The sequence below is a fragment of the Culex quinquefasciatus genome, chromosome 3 (genome assembly GCF_015732765.1).
Source record: "Culex quinquefasciatus strain JHB chromosome 3, VPISU_Cqui_1.0_pri_paternal, whole genome shotgun sequence".
NCBI lineage: Eukaryota > Metazoa > Arthropoda > Insecta > Diptera > Culicidae > Culex > Culex quinquefasciatus.
The window spans coordinates 87,700,544-87,725,841 of record NC_051863.1 but is presented as its reverse complement, the minus strand read 5'-3'; the positions used below and the strand labels follow the sequence as shown (position 1 = coordinate 87,725,841).

The 25,298-nt window shown below is 42.6% G+C and overlaps 1 protein-coding gene across 6 annotated transcripts in view; it reads right to left on the bottom strand.

Moving 5' to 3' along the window:
• LOC119770455 (nose resistant to fluoxetine protein 6) overlaps positions 1 to 25,298 on the bottom strand; it is a 241,576-nt gene that overhangs the window by 170,429 nt on the left and 45,849 nt on the right. For 2 of the 6 annotated variants that reach the window (XM_038265410.1, XM_038265409.1), the window contains exon 2: positions 22,289 to 22,849. The exons of 3 other annotated variants lie outside the window; for them this stretch is intronic. In XM_038265410.1, coding sequence (XP_038121338.1) covers positions 22,583 to 22,849 — 267 coding nt within the window. In that variant the 3' untranslated portion in view covers positions 22,289 to 22,582. Of the gene's footprint in view, positions 1 to 14,985; positions 15,496 to 22,288; positions 22,850 to 25,298 lie in introns of those variants that run through there. One more of the 6 variants, XM_038265402.1, reaches the window with a different exon arrangement.

Here is a 25,298-nt window from a genome sequence, read left to right as displayed (position 1 = left end):
GCATCAGCAAGCATCGCCCGCGCCTTCTCGACTAGCGTCCGGTTCATGCGCTCGCTCAACGGGTTCATCTCCGGCGTGTAGGGGACAGTAGGCTCCATCCGGATCCCCTTTTGCTTGCAGAACCCCTCGAAGCGCTTGTTCCGGTACTCGCCGCCGTTGTCGCACTTCAGCCGAGAGATCGGCCGCTCGAACTTCGCGGTCACCAAGGCCTCGTACTCCTCGAAACACTCCATGACCTCGTCCTTCGAGCGAATCAGGTACACCATCACGAAATGGGTCCAGTCGTCGATGAACGTCACAAAATATTTCATCCCGTCGAGTCCCTCCGGTGATACGGGACCACACACGTCGGTGTGTACCAGTTCGAGCACTCGCGACGATCGACGACCATCACGCGGTGGGTGAGGCTTCCGCGTTTGCTTGTCGACAACGCACGATTCACACACGACGGTATCGTCAGTCCCGGCGGTACTGAGATCGAGTCCGGATACCATCTCCTTCTGCACCAGACACTTGAGGCTTTGCTCGTTCAAATGTCCAAAACGACGGTGCCAGAGCACGAACCCCTTCCGCACGCGACCGCACGTCAACAGTGAAGAATCGTCCGTACCGTGCCGAGCCAGAAAGTTCATTTCGTACAGCTTGTTCTGCACAGTAGCACACGCGACGATTTCGGAACCACTGTACACTGTCGCTTTCCCGTCTTCGAACACGACGCGCATCCCGGCTTGTTCAACGCGCAGCACCGAAAACAAATTGCAGCGCAACTTCGGCACGTACAACGCGTCTTGAATCGTGCAGTTCACTCGCTTACCGTTCACAACCGCAACCACCTTCACTGTGCCGGAGTGCTCCGCCTGGATCGTTTCACCGTCCTTGGCCACCGCGATCTCGATGGGCTTCTTCAGACGATGCAGCTCACAGAACAGCTCCTTGTCCCGCACTAGATGGTCCGTCGCACCGGAATCGATGAACCAGCGCGTCCGCGCCTGCTGGGGGTTCGCCTCGCTCACGAAGCAAACTTCCTTCCGGTTGCTGCCGGAATCCGCCACGTTCGCCTTCGACTTCTGCTTCCTCTTGCTCTGCTGCGGCTTCTTCTTCTCGGGACAGTCGGCCACCCGGTGGCCCTCCTTGTTGCAGCCGAAAAATTTTTGCTTCTTCTGCGGCTTCGCCCCGTGAAACGCAGTATCGCTCTGGGACGGGGTGGGCGATTCGATGCCCTTCTTCGTCTCTTCGTCCAAGAGCCGGTTCTTGACGAAATCGAGCTTGAGGTCCTCCTGCGACATGGTTTCCAGCGCCGTCACAGCACCGGAGAACGCCGATCCCAACGAGATAAACAGGTGGCAAATCACGTCGATCTCCTCCAGCTTCGCGCCGGCGGACCGATACTCCCGGATCAACTTCTCGAACTGCAAGAAGTGCTGCTGCAGCTTTCCCCCATCGTAGCGCATCGTCACGATCTGCCGTTGGATCCGCATCCGGCTCGCGACGCTCTTCCGCGCGTGAATGTTGTGCAGCTTGTCCCAGATGTCCTTCGGGGACATGTCCTCCTCCAGGTGGTCCATTTGCGCATCGCTGATCCGCGCCATCAACTGCGAACGGCAGTGACGGTCCTTCCGAATGCGCTTGTCCAGCAGCTTCATCCGGGCCGTCTTTTCCTCCGGCTTTTCGCCCGCTTTCTCCTTCAGTTCCGCCACGTCGCCCACGTCCGACCGCACACATTCCAAGAGCTCGTGCTCCTCCAGGAACGATAACATGCGGAGACGCCACGGGTTGAAGTTGGACTCGTCCAACATCGGCACCTGCACCGGAGCGGGTTTTGCGTCCGTCATGACGCCCGACGATTCCGCGCACTTTTCCCGTTAGACCGAAACGCGACTTGGGCCCACAACCTAAAGAGGTTTCGGGGAGGCCGGAATAAAACACGCGGTTTAACTTAGCGAATAGAAAAATAGCGTGTAATCTCGTTTGGTTTTTGTCACAGACTGGTAGCGGAAGTGCAGCTGTCAAACAGCAGCAGCCCGCGTGTGCCCAGTGGGCTTGAGCGTCGTAGGGGCGAACAGAGTGCGGTGGTTGCCAACTTATCACTCCACAGGTGTCGTTAACTCGACAAAAATTGTGGGGTATGCTTGAGCTGTTGCAGGCACCGCGACTGGTGTGGGTGACTTTAATCTTCACAGCACCGAGTGGGGAAGTCACAAGACAGACCCTCAAGCATATCTGATACATGAACTGTGCGACGACTTCCAGATGACAGCAAAACAGGGACTAAACAGGGACAAGGAAGTTACGCGGATTGCAACACCACCAACGCCAACCACGTCCGGTACGAAGGCGAGTGCCATCGACTTGTCGCTGTGTTCCAACAGTCTGGCAGTTCTTTGTGACTGGAACGTGCTTCAAGATCCTCGTGGCAGTGATCATTTTTCGATCGCTATTCTGAAATCTGAATCTTCCGGACGTCGCCAAGCAGCGTCTGTTGAATCTGTTCAACACGTTAGTGGAGCAGAACATAATTCCACACGAATGGCGACAGGTCCGGGTGGTTGCCATTCAAAAGCCCGGTAAGCCGGCGTCCGACTACAACTCGTATCGTCCAATCAGCTTGCTGTCGTGTCTACGCAAGTTGCTGGAGAAGATGATCCTTGACCGCCTCGCTGTCTGACACGCAGTATGGCTTCCGGAAAGGCAAGGGAACAAGCGACTGTCTAGCCTTGCTGGCCACAGGGATCGACATAGCCCGTGGTTTAAAACAGCAAATGGCTTCTGTCTTTCTAGACATCATGGGTGCATTCGATTCAGTCTCCATCGAGGTGTTGGGAATAAAGCTGCGACGGAGCGGTCTCAATCCGACGATGTGGGAATGTGGGATTTTACTTCAAACATTCCTTTGTGGACCACCGATCAGTGTGGTACTCCTGGATATTAGCTCCTGAAAAGTGCTTTAAAAGTGCAAAAAAATGCCTCACGGCAAGAAAAAGAGGCGGTCCTCACCAGCAGGATCGGCAGATTTGAAGAAGCTAAAGAATGCCGAAGCGCTACCTGCAAAGCCAGGCAGTTTGAGCAAGGACGCTCAAAATTCGTCTGGAAACCAGTTCGCTACCCTCCCTGTAGACGTGAGCGAGAAGGAAGAGTTTGAACGACGGGAAAGGTTCCATCCATTTTTGTGAAAACATCGTCATCGGATTCGGTGCGAAAGTGGCTGACCGGGTTTATCATACGATCGGGATTTCCTGAACAACACAAAGATTGAATACTACAGCCATGACGATCCAGGTAAACGCCGCATGAAACAGATCCTCCGAGGCCTGTACGACATGGATGTGAGTGTGCTGAAAGAAGAGCTCAAAACTCTTAAATTGAACGTGATCGAAGTCTTCAAGATGACGAGACACAACAAGGACATTAAGTATCGTGATCAACTGTACCTGGTTCATCTCAAGGATCGACAACGCCGTCTGAGCTGAAAGCAGTTCGGGCAATTTTCAACATCATCGTGACTTGGGAGCGTTATCGTCCAGTGCACCGTGACGTGACACAGTGTTCGAACTGCTTGCAGTTTGGACATGGTGGAAGAAACTGTTTTATCAAGAGTCGTTGTGCAACTTGCGGAGGTGAGCACAAAACTCAAGCTTGTGAAACAATCAACGAGAACATCAAAGCGAAATGCTTCAATTGCGGCGGCGACCATTCTACCAAGAATCGGAGCTGCCCAAAACGTGCTGAGTTTGTAAAAAATCGGCAGCAAGCGACGACGAGGCACCAACCAAATCGTCGCAAAACATCACCAGCATACACGGACGTGGATTTTCCTGCTTTGGCGTCGCCAGTAGCAGGATCTGTTCGAGTGGTTCCAAATCTGCAGCCATTGCCGTTGAATCAGCGACAAAAAGTTGCAGAGAATACAACACCTCCAGGCTTCAGTCAGCAACCGAGGGAAAACCAACCAGCATCAACGGATGAAGGCAGTAGTAACCTGTTTTCACCACAAGAACTTTTGAACATTTTCATCGAGATGACAACAACACTGCGTGGTTGCAAAACTCGCCAGGAACAAGTAAGAACGCTTGGAGCATTCATCTTAAAATACAGTTCGTAGTTGACTCGTTCTAGTGATTTTGAATATTTCAATAATTTATTTTTTTAGTTTAAAGTTAGGATTAGTTGTTAAATTGATTTTATTTTCTTTTTCTTTTTTACCCAAATGTATTCTATTCAATGCAATTGTAAAACAATTGTAAAACAATTTGAAGTAAATAAAATAAATGTGAACAGTTAATAATAAAACGAAAAATACAACATAGATGAATAGCATTAAGCCATATCACTTAGCATGTAAAAGAAATGGAATTATTATAAGAAAGTTCAATAAATACATATTTAATTTAAAAAAATACTTCAAATGCTCCTACAAGCTAAGCGACAAACTTAAGTCCACACTTACACTAGGTAGCCGTGTCGGGGGTGGTCCAAGGAACATTTATCTCTAAGGGTTCATGGTCATCCGTTCAACCCTGAGCTTGCGCAAAGCCGAAACATCCGGCGACGCCGGAATTCTTCAAAATCTCAGTTTTAACGGTCAACGCATGCTACAAACTATGACAAAAGCATGTTTGAATGAATGGAAAACGCGACGCCAAACGTCAACTCATTGTTTGGAAGCTAATGTGAGGGTTTGCGCTTTTCCAACAATGTATTTTTTTCTTGAAAAATAAAATGGTTTTCAATAGGCAATTTGAAAATAAACATGGCCTCCGAACCCGAGTTCGTCGTTGAACGGGTCTTTGCAATGAGAACTCGGCGCTAAAAGGTCCAGTTTCAGATCAAGTGGAAGGGTTGCGAGCTTTCTGAAAACAACTGGGAACCGGAGGAAAATCTCAACTGCCAGGATCTTCTGGAGAAAATTGCAAGCGAGGAGGGAGAGAAGTGAAACTTTAATAAAATAACTTTAATTGGTCTAAACAATAAAAAATAAAAAAGCTATACTTTCTTAGTATTTTTTTTACAAATAGAAATATTATCCTGATAAACCGATGCTAACCGCTTCAATAAGGTCAATTAAACCATGTCCTGTCCATCCCGATGGCTCTTCCGGTGAACATCTCGCCGACGATGCCGCTGGACTTGCCAGACGAACCCTAAGCCGGCTATTCCGCTAGCCCTGTGCGTCGAGCAACCACTTCCCTCCACGAATTCCAACCGTAACACCTGTACATGTCCTGCCATCCCGATGACAACTCCGGTGAACTCCTCGTCGTCGATTCCGCTGGCCATGTGTGACAATTAACTGTTTCCGTCCACGATGTCCTACCACATAAAGGGATTTTTTTTATTTAATTGTGTTTCTTGCACACCTTAATTCGAATAATTCGCTATAGAAATAAGCATGAAAAAATATAATTAATTTATTATTTAATACAAAAAGTAAAAACTACAATTATGAACCTTTTTTGCTTCCAAACAGTGAGTTGACGTTTGGCGTCGCGTTTTCCATTCATTCAAACAATGCTTCTGTCATAGTTTGTAGCATGCGTTGACCGTTAAAACCAGTGTTGCGATTTTGAGCGCTCATCCGCTAATGAGCGAGCATTTTTCGCTCATTCGTGAGGAGGAGCGCGACGCGAGCTAGCTCACGTTTGCTCGTGCTCGTGTTTGCTCATTTATTTTATGAGCGAAAATGCTCATTGCTCGCGCTCGCGCTCATTTTTGCTCATTGAGCAAAATGAGCGGTATTTTTTAACCTGTAACTGTTCGAGGTTGTTGGCTAATCTTAATAATATTGGATGAAGTTATTTGTCATATTTTTTTGTTTTGAAACTTGTTTTGGAGTCAGAGTTAAGGGGTTAAGGTGTTACATTAAGATCTGTACACAGTAAAAACCATAGAAATATTACATCTGGGAAGTACGTTTTTATGTTAGAAGAATGCGTAATTTTACTTCTGAAAATGTGTAATTTTGCCACTTTTCTGGTGTAATGCAACTTTTTCAGTCTAAATCGAGGTAAAATTATAACATTCAAGAGGTAATATTCAACCTTACAAAATTACAACTTCCAAATTTACACTTTTTACTGTGTAGAAATAATTCGATTAATAAAAAAAAAGTTGATAATAGAGTGACACGTGAAAGTAAACTATTTAATAAAGCTGAAAAGTATCTTTTAATGAATACAAATATGTTTTCTTGGTAATACGTTTAGTCATGTTTTAATTCCTGGGCACCTCATCTTGTTTAATCAATTATTTGTAAATAATTTTGCATAATAAATGTCAAATCTGTGTCTTAGATAATTTTCACATCAATTATCTTATTTATATGCTGGAGTCGATCCAAATAAATAAATGAGCTCACAAGTAAAAACATGTTTTAATATAAAAAAATCGATTGCCATCCTATTTACAGCTTATTTAAGACCTAAAAATTCCGTTCCTTGACAATTTACTCTAAATTTGAAAGTTAAATAAGCTAAAAAGAGTGTCTGGGATTCTCAGCAAATTAAGACACTTTACTTGCGTGTCAGCCATTTTTCATTTAACGGGAAATCAATCAAAACTAGTTTCCTAAATTATCAAACTCTGAAAAAAATATATAGGCTGACAACATTAAAGTTTCATAAATTTACCATTACCACATTGATCACACAAAAACTGGGGTAGAAAAGTATCCCCCGCAATCCACCGCGATCAATTTTTGACAGTTCGACGCCAACGAATAATTTGATGAATTTACCGCGGTTAACCAAAATTAAATTACCAATGCAACTTTGATGAGTTCATGTCCCTTTTTCGCGATGAAATTATCTTCAAAAGTGGCAATCCAATTGGCCTGTGCCAGATTCATAAACAATACTAAAAATCTACCTGATTTGCTGATGAGCGCTCATTGAGCGCGAGCGCATGCGTTGAGCTTGAGCGAGCACGAGCTACCTGTTAAGTCCTCATGCTCATGAATGAGCGAGCACGGATTCTGGCTCGCTCGCTCATTCGCAACCCTGGTTAAAACTGAGATTTTGAAGAATTCCGGCGTCGCCGGATGTTTCGGCTTTGCACAATTTCAGGGTTGAACGGATGACCATTAGGGTGCCCAGAATATGGGACTTTTTCTCAAAACCTCGCTCCACAAGCTGAATATTGTTCCTTGACCTATTTTAGGACTCTGAGCCAAATATGAGCAAAATCGGTCAACATTTACCCATTGATACTCGGAGGTGAAGTTTGTATGGGAAAATTCGAAAAAATGTATGGAAACCCCAATTTTCTTACGGTTTGGTCTGCAGGGTGCTCTACTTCCATCCAAATATTCCCAAAAGTGAGATTTTCATTGGAAATTTAATGATCTACAACTTTGTAGAACATACCAAAGCTGTGAAACTCGCCCCTGAAAAGTTATTAGCGAATTAAAAAAGTAATTTTTGTATGAAAAACATATTTTCACCAACTTTAGGCTCAGGTATCAATGGGTTAATCTCAACCAATTTCGCTCAAAATTTACACAGATGCTTAAAATTACCCAAAAAACCGTTTTTTGCTTGTGGAGCAGGGGGTCATTTTTTCTGGGCACCCTAATGACCATGAACCCTTAGAGAAAAATGTTCCTTGGATCACCCCCGACACGGCTACCTAGTGTAAGTGTGGACTAAAGTTTGTCGCTTAGCTTGTAGGAGCGTTTGAAGTAAAATCACACATTTCTCATAGTAGTTTCCATGTAAACTTTAACCCCCGAGCGACAAGCCAGTTTTCAACCAAATGAGCTCAAATTTGGTACAAGAGTCCCTATGGGTACCCTCTACAAGATGGACCTTATTTTAGCCGGATCCGAGCACATTCGAAAAAATTGACCCACCCTAATGGGTACCATCTTTGATCAAAAGAGAACATGGGGGAAGCACATCAACTACCTGAAGCAAAAGTGCCTGCAAAGAACTAATTTTCTGCGCAGCGTCTCTGGCAACCGGTGGGGTGCTCATCCTTCTGACCTGCTTCGACTGTACAAGACAACGATACTCTCGGTGCTGGAATATCGACGTCGTCGTGCTATCATGTCGCACCCGTCATTTTGACGTTCCGAGAAAAACGCGTTTTAATGTTTGACCTAGAATATACAAAAACGAAAGCACGCAATGTAAACAATAACAAACACGTTTTGTTTGGCTGACCATTCTGTGCATTGTCCCGATGTTTGGTTGAAGTTGGTTGCTGGAGTCCCGAGTTATAATTAAAAATGTTTACGGTAGTCTAACTTGTACGTGCGTCAAACGCATTCTGACCTGAAATCCCTTTGCCCTTTGTCGCACTTACATCAATTTTCAGGGAGTGACAAGATAGCACGACAGGATTGAAACTTTTTTTTTTCTTTTGTATATGTAGAGTGACAGAAATTTTCGGAGCTTTTTTGGTTTTCATTGAATATCTCAGGATTGATATCAAATTTTGGGTATCTGTGAAGGTCAAAAGATGAGGCATTGTGAGCTGCACAAAATGGCGTTCTTAACTCAATTTGGCCCAAAATGCACGTACGACAAGTTAGCACGACGGCGACGATATGGCAGTTTCTGCTTCCAATCAGCTGCGAAATCACGCTTGTTGGTTCTCCAGCGGATACAGTACCGATGTCTTCGCATTGTCTTGGGATGCATGTACTCAACTCACAACATGACCCTCGAGGTCTTGGCGGGAGTGTTGCCTCAGCGAACTCGTTACTACGAACTGTCTTACCGGTTCCTGACCCGGTGTGATTACAGGAATAAACTAGTAATTGACAACTTTGAAACGTTGCTGAAACTTCACGTTGAGTCTTGGCGCATGCTTCTTTATTATGACTTTATGTCATCGTGGGATTGGAGCCCGAGCACAACGGTACAGCGCACGCCTCCATTAACCAGCAGCACCCTGATTGGCTTCGACACTTCCATGAAAACCGATACTCGCGGTATCCCAATCCTTCTTCTGCGGGAGTTGTACCGTCGATCTTCGCATCAAAGTACAACCATGTTCCTCCAAACAACAGATTCTTCACCGACGGATCCAAGCTCGACGTATGTACGGGCTTCGGTGTTTATCAAGAATCTTATCAGCTTATCCAGGTTTTTAAACGAAAATGGCGTTCGAAAGGTGAACGCCCGAAATGTCAAAATCACGCAGTGGTACCAACATTACGAAAAAAGTGTGCCATGGCATGACAGCCACATTTTTTTTTCTAATGTTGGTGCTACTGCGCGATTTTGACATTTCGGACGTTCACCATTTGAACGCCATCTTCGCTTAAAAACCTCGATAACTTTCGGGTCTACTAGGGTGACCCTCTTAGTTAATAAATGCTACAAGGCAAGGGGATCGAGACATAAAACTCAATGGGGTGAGTGGGTGGTCCAAATAACTCCCTTTTGAACCTCAGGGTCGGCATAAATTATGCTCACGAGGCAGGAAAACACTGGTGTTCGTCTTGAGATAAACTCCTCGGTTTTCTCGTCAAATGGTCACTTTTATTGTCACGGCTTCCTCCTAAACCTGACCTTCTCCCTCCTGTCCTAACCCACTTCCTTATTGTCTATCTCCTACCTTGACACTTTCTCTTCTTTGTCCGTGGGCGGACCTGCTGCTCGGGGCCCCTCAGCTACTGCTGCCGCTGCTGCTGGATCGGGTGCGGGACATTTCGCCGAATGTCGTTTCGCCGACGGTCATTTCGCCGAAGGTCATTTCGCCGAATGTCGTTTCGCCGCATGGGACGTTTCGCCGAATTGGACGTTTCGCCGAATTGACAAATAATCGTAAAATAAATGTATAAAATGGACACAAATTGTATTCAAATATTTTGAAAACGTATAATGTCCCCAAAAAGGTGATTTTACAATCTTTAAAAAAAAATAATGTTTGTTTCTTAGTATCTTATTTTTATAAGTTTATGCATTATAACATGCATAAACAATCGCTTAAACAATAATCTAGTTGAAAAAAAAATGTGCGAGTTTTTGCATTCTTTCAAATATAAGCAGTTATATATTTACAGCAAACAATTTTAAATCATTTCTGTGAGTTTTTGCATTCTTGTTTTAATATATCATTTGAATTATTTCTTTGAGTTTTTGCGTTCTGTTAACCATGAGCAGTTCTTTTAATTTTCTGCTTACAATTTTGATAAATTTCTGTTAGTTTTTGCATTCTTTGTTTTTAAGCATATTATTTGTATATTTTTTGTAAGTTTTTGTATTCTTTCTAACATGAGAAGTTCTTTTGATTTTCAGCATAACATAAAAAAAATCCGGTAGTTTTTGCATTCTTTGTTTACTGAGCATATTTTTTAAATTATTTCTGAGAGTTTTTGCATTCTTTCAAACATGAACAGTTTTTTTTATTTTCTGCTTATAGTTTTGATTATTTCTGTTTGTTTTTGCATTCTTTGTTTTTTAAGCAAATTATTTGTATGATTTTTGGGAGTTTTTGCATTCTTTCAAACATGAATAGTTCTTTTCATTTTTAGCATAACATTTTGGAAATTTGTTGTTAGTTTTTGCATTCTTTGTATTTAAGCATATATTTTTAAATTATTTCTGTGAGTTTTTGCATTCTTTCAAACATTAGCAGTTCTTTTAATTGGCTGCTTATTATTTATATTATTTCTGTTTGTTTTTGCATTCTTTGTTTTTCAAGCAATTTATTTGTATAATTTTTGAGAGTTTTTGCATTCTTTCAATTATGAGCAGTTCTTTTGGTTTTCAGCAAAACATTTTGCAAAATTGCTGCTAGTTTTTGCATTCTATATTTTTGGCATACTTTTCAAATATTTCGATGAGTTTATGCATTATTAGTTTTTTAAGCATATTATTTCTATAATTTTTGTTAGGTTTTGCAATCTTTCAAACATGAGCAGTTTTTTTGATTTTTAGCATAGCATTTAGAAAAATTCCTGATAGTTTTTTTTGCATTCTTCATTTTTTAAGCAAATTATTTGTATTATTTCTGTGAGTTTTTGCATTCTTTGAAACATGAGACGTTCTTTACTTTTTAAATTATTATATTATTATCTTGCCACTCCTTCTCAAGTTTGCATGAGTGAATTACAAGATGGCACTGCAGCGAACAATTAGCATAAATTATACAAAAATTTAATTTTTATTCAATTCGGCGAAACGTCCATTCGGCGAAATGACTTTCGGCGAAACGACATTCGGCGAAATGACCGTCGGCTAAACGACATTCGGCGAAACGTACCAGATCCGCTGGATCTGCTGACGCGATCGCTGTCTCCGACCTCGGCCTGCTCGCGCTGCTCGCTGGCCTGGGGTGGCTTGTCGAGACCGTCGGCGTTCCGACGCACGGGTTGATGCTGCTGCAGCCTTCGCTTGACCCTCGTTTGCCTGCCCTCTGCGCGTCCTCGAGTGTGTTGACGGACTCGAGCTTCAGCTGTCCCCGAAGGTACCGCTGGTCTTGCCCGGTTTCCGGCGCAGGGGTTGTTGATGTAAGGCAGGTCTTCGGGTGTGGCTCGTGGTTCCCGGATGGAGGACTCACACGACTCAGCTTTGAGCGGCTGATCGCTGGTCGACACCGATTGTGCACGGTGGACGGGTTGGGGATACCACTGGCGAGCCACGGGTTGTTCCGGGAGATCCGAGTCGCGGATTCCGGCTTTTGTAGCTAAAACTACGGGGTCCTGTGATGAGATGGGGAACAAGATGGCGGTTACACTGGGCGTTGGTTTCGGGGCACGGATCAGGGTTGTTGACGGGTTCGCGGGTTTACCTGGATGTCCTGGGGTGTCTTGCACGGTCCTTCCGTGTCCTCCGTGAAGTCCTTCTCCTTGGTGAGTCGCGGCACTTCACTTTATCACGCCGCGGAGCTTTAAGCGTAGCTCGGACGGCTTTCTTCGCGATCTGTACGACGCGTACACTTTCCGATACACCGGGCAAATGGCCGATCTACGGCAGGACATGGAACCGCGAACCTCTGATCCGGCGAAGTCCCATATTTCGCCCCATCATCATCATCATCCTTTTTGCCACGGCTACCAATCCTTGTGATCCTCTTCGGCCCTCTGGTGGTGGCTAGCGGCGTTACTCCTTCTCATTGGCGATCTCATACGAGGTGGTCGCGCTCGCTCTCCGTGGGTGACACAAACCGAATCGTCTCACTCTCAACGAACACACTCGCTAACCTGCCCCTGTGTCACTGGAATTCACTCACTACACACCCACTGGTTACAAGCTGTTCTTTAAGCTGAAGGACCCGAGTTCGGTTTTCGTCGCAGAGTTAGCCGCGGTTTGCTGCGCACTGCGAATCATCGAGACCATGCCACCTGACCACTACTTCATCTTCACCGATAGCTTTAGCTCTATTGAGGCTATCCGGTCTCTGAAGCCGACCAGGGAGTCTGCGTTTTTTCCTCACGAAAATACGCAAGACTTTAAACAACCTGGCGGCTCAGTCCTTCAGCATCACAGTGGTATGGGTCCGCGCTCATTGCTCGATTCCGGGTAATGAGAAAGCGGACTTGCTCGCCAAGAAGGGTGCTGAGAGTGGAGACATGTTTGAAAGGCCAATTAGCCTACAAGAATGCTACGGTTTTCCGAGGCAGCGTGCGCTTCTGGATTGGCAAAAACAATGGGACGACGACACTGCTCTCAAGAGTAAACAACATTGAATAGCACGTGGTTGGTCGTATTCTCATTCTCATCAAAAGTTGTATGCCTCCTTTCGTCGAGAAAATTGATGTGTAAATCTAAAATAGTTTTGAAATGGCGAAAGTAATTATTTTGAGTATCGTTTCAGATATTTTTTAGTAAATTTCAGAGCAAAAATTCAAATGTATTCAAAAAATTAGCATCATCAAAATCAAGATGGTGAGAATCAGAATGCGGCTCGTGCAAAGGCTGTGGTGCACTGAAGTCTACATTCAGGCTTATTCTTGCAAGTGGCAATAGATGGCGTTAGTGTATCACACGACATCGTGTGTAAAAACGATTATTTTTCCTGTGCGTGTACCATAAGCAATTTTAATAAGGTATCACCATGAGGTGAATATTAAATCGCCTTCTTACAAAAGGATGAAGTTAATCAAATTGCAAATATTTTTGAAGTTTATGTCCCTCGGCTCTGACCAAAGTCGAGGGGGGGCAAAACAATAAAAAAATATAAATTTTGAAATTACAAGCCTAGGTTCACAATTTGGATGAAAAAAGTGTTTTAAAATGCATTTTACAGGCGTACATTCCAATCATCAGTTTTGAAAATATCGAGGAATTGACGGATTTTTTTTTTCGCAAGCAAAAACCTTTTCGTGGGACTGTACATTGGTATTTCATGAAAATTTAAAATGTTTTCAAAGGAGTTCAAACATGCTAAATATGACTATAAACACGGGAAAATGCATTTTAACTGGTTTTCAGTTGATTAAACTTCAATTTTCATTAAAATTTTGAAGTATTTCGAATTTTTTTTTGCCCCCTGATTATTCAGGCCATCTTTGAAGGGGGGGGGGGGGGCGACATAAACATTGAAAAGTATTTGCAACGGCCTAATTTTTCAGTAACATAATGTTGCTACTCAGTAAGAATTTTGGCTATAGCCTCGAGTCGTTTTGGCACGATCTCGACTGTAACTTTTAAATTTCATCGGTAAAATATAGATTGCAAAATGATTGTATATATACAGAAAAAAAAATCCGATGGTAAAATCGCATCCAAAAGCATGCACATCACCTTCGTCAAAATAAATACCTAATATTACACACTGCATGTACATTTTTTACAAACACAAAAAAAAAATTGCAACCGACTGGATTCAAACCCAGCACCAACAGTAAGGACTGGCGCCTTAGCCCATTCGGCCATCAGACCGATGAAAAACTGTAAGGATAAACGCATATATGAGCTTGACATTTCGGTCAAGTAGGTTTCCCATACTGATGGGCTACTATTTCAGGGTGTAAAATCACATAAAATTGCATAAAATAATGCAATATTTATTTTACACCCAGGCCTTTTACACGCAGTTGGATTACAACTTTTTTAGCTGTGTGGTTAAAGCAGCTAAAAATAAATGAATTGTTGAACAACAACAACATTTCGAGTTAGCCTAACAATTTAGCAACCATCGTGTCGAAGGTGATTTGTTTTATAAACTCCATCACTCGTTTCAGTCGGGAAATAACTTATGGTAATTGTTCAATCTATAAAACATAAAAGTTTATAAATTATTCCAGTTTTCGAAAACTGAGGCTCTAACGGAAACTAAGTTGTAGCACAGCTACTTCGTAAGCTTCGTCCCTCAGCACGTGGTGAGTAGATAACTGTCAAAATTGCCAATTTTATTTTTCGGTCTGATGCAGTTGTTGAATTCAACGTTGAAGCAAAGAAGGAAACAAGGTTTTTTCCAAATCTTTTAAAATAATAATGACTGAAGATGTCATTTTAAAATAATGTAATCGGAATAAAAACTGTAGCTTAGTTTCAATAAAGTAAAAAAATACAAAACCTTTTTATTTGCATATTTTTCTTTCCTATTCATAGGGATTAATTTCAAATAATAAATTAAACCTGTTAACCCTCTAACGCCCATGGTAGCAGAACATAAATGAAATAACTTGAAGAAAAATGTATTTTTCAACCTGATTTAACTGCTGCACAGCTTTGCATATAATGTTATCTGTCAGCCAGTGAAGATTCATCCATGTTGGTCAATTCTATGTCAAATTAAGCGTGTCAAGTTGAAAAAGTACTTATTTGAATGACTATGTAAACCATCTTTTGTCACTAGAAAGGTCTGTGTCGCAAAGCACAATTAAAATAGCCGTAGTAAAACCAAGGTGATCAAGATTTTTGGGTGAAGCTCGAAGTCAAGGACGCTTGCTACATCAACCAAGCGAGTGGATGTGGCATTCGAAATGATTACGTGAGTGAAACTACTCTCACAGAATTATGACATCTCTCGTGATTCATAGACGTTTCAAAACGTCGTTTGGAATAGTGCTGTAGTCAAGATGAGTTTACTTACTTTTTATTGCCCAATTTTTTCCAGTTTGTAATCCTTTCAAGTATTGTTCCGTATCCTCGGAGCATATTTTTGATAACCGTTTGTTGATATGATTCCACCTAGCGCCAACATTACGTATATCAAACACATCAAACACGTTTTCTAAGTTGGTAAGATTTTTGAATTCAGATTCATTGTTCACTTCCTCATTGGTTGTGTTGATTAACTGCCCTGCAACCAATTTGGCACAAATTCCACTCAATACAATTACGAATACTTTAAACATTTTCATTTTTCCTCCTGCAATCAGCTTAAATCTAAATATGGAGCAACACTTTTCAAGCCAATTTCACTTTTGCTCCAATAAGATTGTTCATCACTGTTATCACCACAGTCACAAATGTTGCAGCATGTTATCCAACAGCACAAGACATGAAAACTTTAGTTTACTCCGAATTATTTGCGCGCACCCTTCCGAACAAAACCCGTTGGCAGTTGAAGCCGGATGACTTAACATAGAGACGAACGAAAGTGAACTGAACGAGTGTCGAGGCGGCGATCCACACCATTCTCAGCATTTCACGTGTTTGCTTACCTTATTACAGCATACACAACGGTTTCATAAAAAAACGCTGACGAAAAAGCTGAACCGGGCTGAGAGTTACATTGTGGGTTTGTGTTGTATGAAAGTATAAGTTAAATTATTTTCAAATTTTACACTGAAACTTTCATTTCCCTTATTTGTAGTTTGTTTGACGTGTATGGTCACTTGAGTAATATTATACAATATATTGTAGACTAGTGCGTACGACTACAGTGACATCCATCAGCTGGGTTTCCAACTATTTATTATATATGGTATATGGTATGATTTCACGGTTGTTCACTATTGGGTATATAATGTTTCTTAAGCTATTGCCATTGCTCAGAGAGTGATGTCACAGCTTGTGGAGAGAAGAAAAACTGAAACCTTTACCAGTTGGTAGTTATTGGCAAAACTTTAAATAAGTAACAATAAAAATTAAACTCTTCAACGCCGTGGAAAGTCGTGACTGGTTTTGGCCTATCGGTTAATATAACACTTAAATATTGTTCTCTAATTTCGGATTGGGATGTATTTATAATTACCCAAAATCTTTTCAAAATTTATTTAAAAAATATGTTGGATTTTGAAAAAATCTATCTTTATCCAAGTAAATGATTCTTCAATAAACTACTTGGTGTTTTGGGTGGAGAGGAGGATGATAAAGAACTTAAAAAGCTATCTGTAGAAACAACGTTGAGCGTGGGGGAAATGGGGGGGGGGATGATTTATAAATTTCCAATCTGAAGGCCAAGTGGTTTATGTACCGTCAGTGGGGGTGACTATGGGTCAAAAAACGTATTTTCTTAATAACAAACACAATTTAAATAACATCGAAAATCTTTCAACGTAGATTTGTTCTTAGATAGTTTACTAACATTTTAGCAAAATATGGTGGATTTTGATGTACACTACCATAAATGCCAATAGTTTGAAAATTTACCCAATCTCACCCCTTAGAGGGGGTCACATTGGGCCAAATGAAACTAAAATGATGCTCAAATACAACGATATGGTAAAAACAAGTAATCCAACAGTATTTCTTGTTCGAGGGAATCGTATTGACATGCTACAATGTTTGAAGTGGAGATTTTCAAACATTTGGGTAGTTTTCGAGCAATTCCAACAAAAATATTAGAAAAATGATATTTCGAGAAATCATTTTTGGCCAAAAACGTACCTCAACTTTAGACAGCTGCCAAAATAACAGGATTTGTTCTAGGAACGAGATTTTTTCAGCGAAGTCATCTTAAGATGTCCCCTACGCAACCCTTTTCACAGAATCCGTAATATTATCACTTTGACTCGATCTCACCCCCCAGACCCAATGTCACCCCCACTGACGGTACCTGAATTTAACTGATATTTTCACAAAAAAGTTATCAGATCATTCATAAAACATAACTCTTGAATTTCGTTGGGTTCAGCTCGTGAAGTCATTATTTTGTAAAAATTATGTACTCATGGAGAGAATCAAAGTTTGTTTACATCCGTAAGAAAAAAGTGTTTCGAATTAGTGGATTTCAAGGGTCAACGTTTTTCTTCAAAAACTTGATATAAAAGTTAAAATTTTCAGTTTTTCGAAACAGCATTCGAAAGATCGCAAGAAAAGGTAAAAGCGAATCATTAAGTTCAATTATCGATTTGCTATGATTTTTTGAACATTGGCCGATCTGTAAACTGTTCCGAATATGAGGGATGACTGTACACACGGGGTTGGGCACATGGTTGATCCGTAGCGCATTGGATTAACTTCCGTAAATATTTGGTAAATATCGTAAATATTATTTACCTGCACGATGTTTGGAACGAAATTTTGTTCAGTGTGGATAATGACAGTTCAGAACTGTCACTTGTTTTCCTTCGTTTTCAAACTGTCACCGCTCCAATAAATTTATTTTTCCAGCTTAACCTGGCCATGGTCTTCGTTTCGTACATACACTTATGGTACTCGGGTCTATATGACCCAGAAATGTTTTTGGCTGCCAAAATTCGGAATCTTGACCGATTTTGGATGTCATGGCCGCAAATGAAACGTTAGAATGTCTACTTTGCGATTCCGACTGGCAGAACCGGTTTTGGGCACTGTGGCCTCCGGGAACCTGCTACAACCGAACACTACATACTACCCCTGACTGTTTGGGATCGTTCCGGCCGACTGTGGCCAATCCGGAACCGGTTCCAGGGTACCGCCAAAACGGTTCCAATAATGGTACTGCTAGAAACCCGTCTTGTTGCATATCAAACTTCATGAAATTGAAAATTATGACCATCTGAGGTCATGCCGATATCCTCTGACTCAACCTGGTCATGCTGGAACCGGTTACCGGTGGCCAGTGGGGGACACTTCCGGAGTATGCAGGAAAGCATATCATGCGACATATCAAACGTCATGAAATTGAAAATTATGACCATCTGAGGTCTTGCCGATATCCTCTGACTCACCCTGGTCACGCCGGAACCGCCCAAGTAACCATCCAGCATTAATATAAATCATAAATTAGCTGTTCATCAGCATTCACCAGCTAGTTAGTCATAAAACAGCTAAGATCAAAACAAATCAGCTCTTAAACAATTGCTTTAGGCTTTGCTGAAATGCAGCTGAATTAATGCTGCTCCTAGCAACACTGCTGGATTTTTTTCCCATTAACTGGCAACACAGAAGAGGTGTGAAAGAGAGAGAATGAAGCAAACGAAAATAAACACATTTCTTACTCGCTCATCCCTTCAACTAGAACAACCATCACAAACCTGCGGAGAAAATTTCCGCTGTCAGTTGGTGGCTGAGATTCACCGTGATTTCATGCTTTAGCAGGTGCAGTCGATTTTTTTCAGTCCTTATCGAAATTTTTCGTAAGAGCTGAATAAACAAAATGAGGACTAATGTTGCGATTATTATGAAAGAGAATCGCTTCTTTTAAAAAATGTAGGTTGGCCTAAAGGTTGATATTTTTCGGGCCTCTTCGGTGCCTAAAGAATCTTCAGAATTCGCCGTGGGTACTGGGGTACTGATGATAATGGAGGATCCTGCCCCAGCAGAGTCTGACGGAGCATATACCACAGAGTTATTTTAGGTATCATGTAAAGTACAAGCATTGGTAGGTTTAAAAACAGCTGCGGTAAGCCAACTCCAAATTGGGCGAATGGATAAAGGCGCTGAAAATTCAACACATCGGCGGCAAGCTCAAGCATCAAGGCATCCCATCTCCAACATCTACCTTTCACGCCAAAAATCGGCTCTTCCCCACACGCGGACAGCTGAGTCGGTAACGTGGTAGTAAACAAACCAAAAATAGATCAGAGAAGATGGGGAGGGGAAATAGAGAGAGCCGAGAGAGCCACATTTTTGCTACTCTCAATTTTTTTTTGACGTTTTGTGCAGGGTTGGATCAACAACAGTAGAGGCTAGCTGGAAATCAGAAATATAAAGTCCAAAACCGATCGCAAATCAGCTGTAAAAGCGCTTTTAGTGCAGATGTCTAAACTTGTTAGCAATAATCCGCAGCTGGTAAAGCGCTTGTAGTGCTGAACACTGACTTGTTTTAGTGCTGTTTGGTTACTTGGGCGGTTACCGGTGGCCAGTGGGGGACACTTCCGGAGTATGCAGGCAAGCATATCATGCGACATATCAAACTTCATGAAATTGAAGATTATGACCATCTGAGGTCATGCCGATATCCTCTGACCCAACCTGGTCACTCCGGAACCGATTACCGGTGGCCACTGGGGGACAATTCCGGAGTATGCAAGGAAGCATATCATGCGACATATCAAACGTCATGAAATAGAAAATTATGACCATCTAAGGTCATGCCAATATCCTATGACCCAACCTGGTCACGCCGGAATCGGTCACCGGAGGCCACTGGGGGACACTGCAGAAGTATGCAAAGAACCCTACCAAAAAACGTAAACAACAGTGACGAGCAAGATGTGTTGTGAGTAGCGCGGAGTAAACAAACTTCAATTGTGATGTAATTCAAACTTACCGTTCCCGAAATCCCACCCGCGAAAACCGAAGTACCCGTACGAAACCCGTGGAATTCGTCGTCATCTGGACCAAATAAAACAAATCGAAATTTGCCCCGCTGAGCTGGATCTACCACCGCCATCGCAAACAAGCCGCACCGCTGAACGCCGTCACGCACACTTTTGCTGTTTTTGTAGTGCATACTACTGCACGATGGCCACGAACACAACTACTGTCGACGACAAAAACAACAAGCAATTCCTGCAGTCGTCGTACGTCCAGGGCTGTCAATCGTCAATCGATGGAAGAATTGGGGATAATTCGATGACGTTGGATATTGCTGTGAGGATGCTGATGATGCAGTTCACCGAGATGAAGTTGATGCTTGAGACTTTTCGCACCGACTTCAACCGTAAAATCGACACAATCAAATCGGAGCTTCAAGGCAAGGTGAGCGTTCTTCAAAGCGACATCACGACACTGAAAGCAGAATACGAAGGCAAGTTTGTCAACCAGGATGCTACGTTGGGCCAAATAAACCATCGTGTTGATCACCTCTACCTGAACATCGGTGCCTTGGAGAATCAGAAGGAGTTGATCATCTCAGGTGTGCCATTCGTGAGTGACGAAGACCCGGACGCACTTTTTGCGATGATCTGTCGACAGCTGGAATGCAGCGAAGGTGAAGAACTGCTGACGAGTACCAGACGAATTTACGCGAACGGATTGAAGAACGGGGACGTTAGCCCTCTACTCGTGGAATTCGCTCTAAAAACTACACGCGACCGGTTCTACAGTACATACCTGCGTAGGCGGGACCTTAAGCTGCGACATCTCGGCATGTCGTCGGATCGACGTGTGTTTATCAACGAGAACCTGAACGCTGGCGCTCGTGAGGTGAAAAAGGCGGCCCTCCTGCTGAAAAAGTGGGTAAGCTGACATCCGTTTTCACCAAGGGAGGAATAGTCCACGTAAAGCGCAGGGTTGGTGACCCACCGATCGCTGTTCAGTCTGTGAAAGATCTGGATGACGTGTAGCCGTAGTCAAACCGTCACTTTTGAAGTTATGTTGAAGTTATGTTTATGTTTTATTGTGAAACTTGTAAAATTGTCTTTTTGAAATTAGACGTTAAGAAGCCCTTTGAAGCTGCTTCTCTAAAACACCCCCTTACACACACACATAATGCCTGTCCCACACAACCACACTAACACGAACATCCCAGGAGCCGTGCTAAATGCTGCTCTTCTCCTGGTAAGCTCAACATCTGCCACGGGAATGCCCAAAGTCTATGCGCGAGGAAAACTCTAAGTTGGAAGAAGTTCGAGCTGCCCTGTCGAGCCACAAAGTTGACATCGCGTGCTTTACTGAGTCTTGGTTGACTGCCTCAAGGAATAACCGCAGCATCGGCGTCCAAGGATACTCCGTCGTGCGTAACGATAGGGTGTACAAGCGAGGCGGTGGTATCGCTGTTTACTACAGGGATAGTATGTCGTGCACTAAGATCTTCAACACCGAACTAACCCCCGAGTCCGCCGATAAAACCGAGTGTCTAGCCTTAGAATTTCGTCTGAACGGACTCAAAGTTCTGCTGGTAGTCGTCTACAACCCTCCTGACAATAACTGTGCATCTTTTCTCGAGGAAAAGCTGACTAGTCTCACTCTGCGCTACGAGTCCGTCTTTCTGGTTGGCGATTTTAACACGGACTTGCTTCAAGCGAGCAATAAGCGTACGCAGCTCCTCTCAGCATTCGAAAGTTTTTCACTCGTTCCTTACGGCTGCGAGCCGACGTATTACCACGATACTGGATGCTCCCAACTGGATCTGTTAGTGACCAACGACAGTGACAAAATCCTACGTTTCGGTCAAGTCGACTTTCCGGGATTGTCGCAGCATGACCTGATCTACGTATCTCTGGACTTTGACGCTACGCAACCTGTCACGGTGAACACCTATCGTGACTACGTGCATTTTGATGCTGATGCCCTGAAGTGCGCAACGGTCAGTATTCCATGGAGAAACTTCTACGCAATCTTGGACCCCAACCAATCCTTGGAGTTCTTCACGGAGCGACTCAAAATCGTGCACGACACCTGTTTTCCGCTTCGGACGAGCTCTCGGCGCAATGCACCGAATAGATGGTTTACAGCTGATGTTCAACGAGCAATTCTAGAACGAGACCTGGCGTACAAAGATTGGCGAACTGCTGCGTCGGACGTAAAGGACCTGAAGCGACGTACGTACAAAACGCTGCGAAATCGTGCGAACTCAGTCATTGAACGGGCGAAAAGACGTTTCTCGGTGGTTACCTGGACGCAAATATCCCATCAAAGCTGCTCTGGACTCGCGTGAAGAGCCTTGGAGTTGGAAAAGACAAATCATCTCAACCATGTGACCACGATCCGGATGAAGTAAATCGTATGTTTCTCTCGAGCTTCACACCAGCTGAAACTAGGAACGATCAACACGCAAGAATACTGCCATCTCAATACAATTTCTCGTTCCGCAACGTTCACTACTGGGAGGTCGTTAACGCCATCTGTGAAGTGAAGTCGAACGCCGTAGGGATGGACGGTTTGCCAATCAGGTTTCTGAAAATCGTGCTGCCACTAGTAATCCAACAAATAACCCACATGTTTAACCTGTTCATCAATACATCTACCTTTCCCAACCTTTGGAAGCATGCTAAGGTTCTGCCCCTAAAGTGATAAGTGAGTGAGGGCTAAGTATTGCGAGGTTTCGGCGTGATGTAGGGTAAAGAAAAGAGTACTTGTTCCGTTCGAGGTGTAAAGAGAAGTGATCGAGCTTCTGCTCGGTTTTTATTGCTAAGGCAAAACAGTTCGGTGCGTTACATAGTATTTTGTTAGTGTGCGTGACAACGCCTAAGCGTTAGGGCGGTACACCTCAGTCCTCCGCTTTTCAGTTTGTTATTACAGTGTTTAATTAATAGAAATAAGTAATTTTAACAATTCAATTAAGTATTCGAAATACAAGTTATTTTAATAAGAAAATTGTAGGAGTTTGAGTTCAGAAAAAGCTATGCACTAGTTATAAACAAATTCATCGTTCAGATCGCTGGCAACTCCGCCACAGCGGCATCCCGCTTTCTTCTTCTGCTCTTCGTTTGAACCGGTTCCAAGAATCCTCGGAACGGGCCCTCACCGCATCCAGTGCCCCGCATCAGTTCTGTATCTTCTCCCATCTCGACATCCATGTAGTCTTCCGCCGCATTTATCACCGGCGTTGCGAGCGGCATCATCAAATTTGGATGTTCGTGCCGGCGTTCACGTCGCGGTCCGCGCTGCGCGATCAGCACCGCGTTTCCAATTTGTATCTGGAAAATATTTTTAGAAAATTTCTTTAAGTACGTAGCCAAAATCCACTTATTTGGTAATTTAACGTCGTGATTTTTATACCAAATAGTATCTCCTGCAATCAGTTCGTCCAACCCGTCATTCGACGTTTTGTTGGATATTTCAGGTACTTGTACCTCATCACAAGGAGTTTTTTTACTGACTAGATGATTTTTGTAATGATTTTTAGGATTTAATAAATCTAACATTGTTTTTGGCTTGTATGAGAAAACTTTCTCTGAAGGAAATTGCCCTGAACTCGTCGAAGTATTATTTCTAAAATTTATTAAAAATAGATTAATCTGGTCTTCCAAATCAATGTTGTCCAACTCCGGATCTAACAAAAACTTCTTTAAAACGTCTTTAGTTGTTCTAACTAGCCTCTCCGCTTGGCCATTGCTCTGCGGATTGTATGGTGGACTTTTCATCACCTTAATTCCTTGCCTTTCAAGAAATGACACAAAGTAAGAAGAATTAAATGGAGGACCATTGTCCGATACCAAAACGTCTGGCAGACCAAATCTTGCAAAATAAGCAACCAATTTCTTCAAGACTTTTGCACAATCCGTGCCTTGTTTCATCCATTCTACCTCAAGCCACTTGGTGTGTGAATCCACAATCAGAAGAAAAGTGTGGCGAGAAAAATAGAAGAAATCAATGTGAATTCGGCTAAAAGGCCTAGTAGTTGGCGTCCAATTAGACGTAGTTTGAACTTTTGGCACCACTGCCATACTACCACAAATATCGCATGTTGAAACATATTTTTCAATATCTTTGTTGATTCCAAACCAATAGACTTGCCTACGTGCTAATTGTTTCATTTTAACTATCCCTGCGTGATTGGCGTGTAAAAGTTTTAAAATCCCGCTTTGCATTCCACGTGGTATCACCACCCTGTCTTGATACAATAAGCACCCTTCAACCTCTTCCAAATCATTCTGATTTGCAAATACGTCCATAAAGCGTTTGTCCACCTTTTCTGGCCAACCATCACGCAGATAGCTTGAAATTTGTTGTAAATAAACATCGTCAGTTGTCGCCTTGGCAACCAAAACAAAGTCTAATGGGAAATCTTTACTGAAGTTAATGCTCCTAACGAAATCTTGATCCAATTCGGCAGGCACCGACTGACTTAGAGGAAACCTCGAACAAAAATCCGCATTTCCCATCTTAGCAGACGGCCTGTACCGAAGTTCAAATTTATAAATGGAAAGTTCCAAAATATAACGTTGGAGTCTGGTTACAAATATTGAATTTTTGCCTTCTTTGCCGAAAATTCCCAGCAATGGCTTGTGATCAGTGTAAGCAATAAACTCTTGTCCAAATAAATATTTATGAAATTTCTTAATGGTACAAACCAAAGCTAAAGCTTCCAAATGAAGAATAGGTTACTTCTTTTGTGCGTCATCTAAACTAAAAGATGTAAAACAAATAGGCTTCTCAACCCCATCGATCACATGAGCAATTACTCCTCCTAGGCCATAGCCTGATGCGTCAGAAACAACTACAATTTCCTTATTAGGATCGTAAAATTCCAGAATATTTGCCGAAAGCAACATTTGTTTACTTTCGTGAAAGGCTTTGTCGCAATCGCGATCCCAAATAAACCTCGTATTTTTCTTTAGCAAGTTATACAAAAAATGCAATTTTGCAGACATATTTGGCACAAATCTGTTGTAGTAGTTTATTAATCCCAAGTAGGATCTTAGTTCATTAACATTTGTAGGCACTTTTGCTCTCTGAACAGTCGAAATTTTGTCAGGGCAGGTCAATAAACCTTTGTCCGTAATAATGTGCCCTAAATATTTCAATTCTGTAACAAAAAATTTGCATTTCTCCCAGTTTACCTTAATATTTGCCTTTGCAAGCCTTTTAAAAACAATTATCAGCTTATCTCGACAATCATCGACAGTTTGCCCTGCTATCAGAACATCATCTAAATAACAGAACACATTGGGAATTCCGCCCAAAATTTGATCCATAATGTGTTGGAAAATTGACGCACTAGGAGAAGCCCCCTGTGGTAAGCGATGGTAGGTAAATAAACCCTTAATTGTATTGATAACCATGAATTTCTTGGACCTCTCCGATAACGCAAGTTGTGTGTATGCACCCTCAAGATCTAAAGAACAAAAAACTTTGCAATTTGCCAATTTAGCAAACAAATCACTAGCAACAGGCAAAGGATATGCATTCGCCACTAACACTTTGTTAATAGACACTTTACAATCAATAACAAGTCTGATTTTATTATCCTTTTTCATGACAACTATCACCGGAGATGCCCAATCACTGGCTTCAATGGGACTGATCACATTTTCCTTCTCTAATCTATCCAAATACGTTAAAACTTTCTCCCTTAACCTGTAGGGAACGTCATACGCTTTCTTAAATATGGGAACTTCACTTTTCAAGACCAACTCAGCCTCA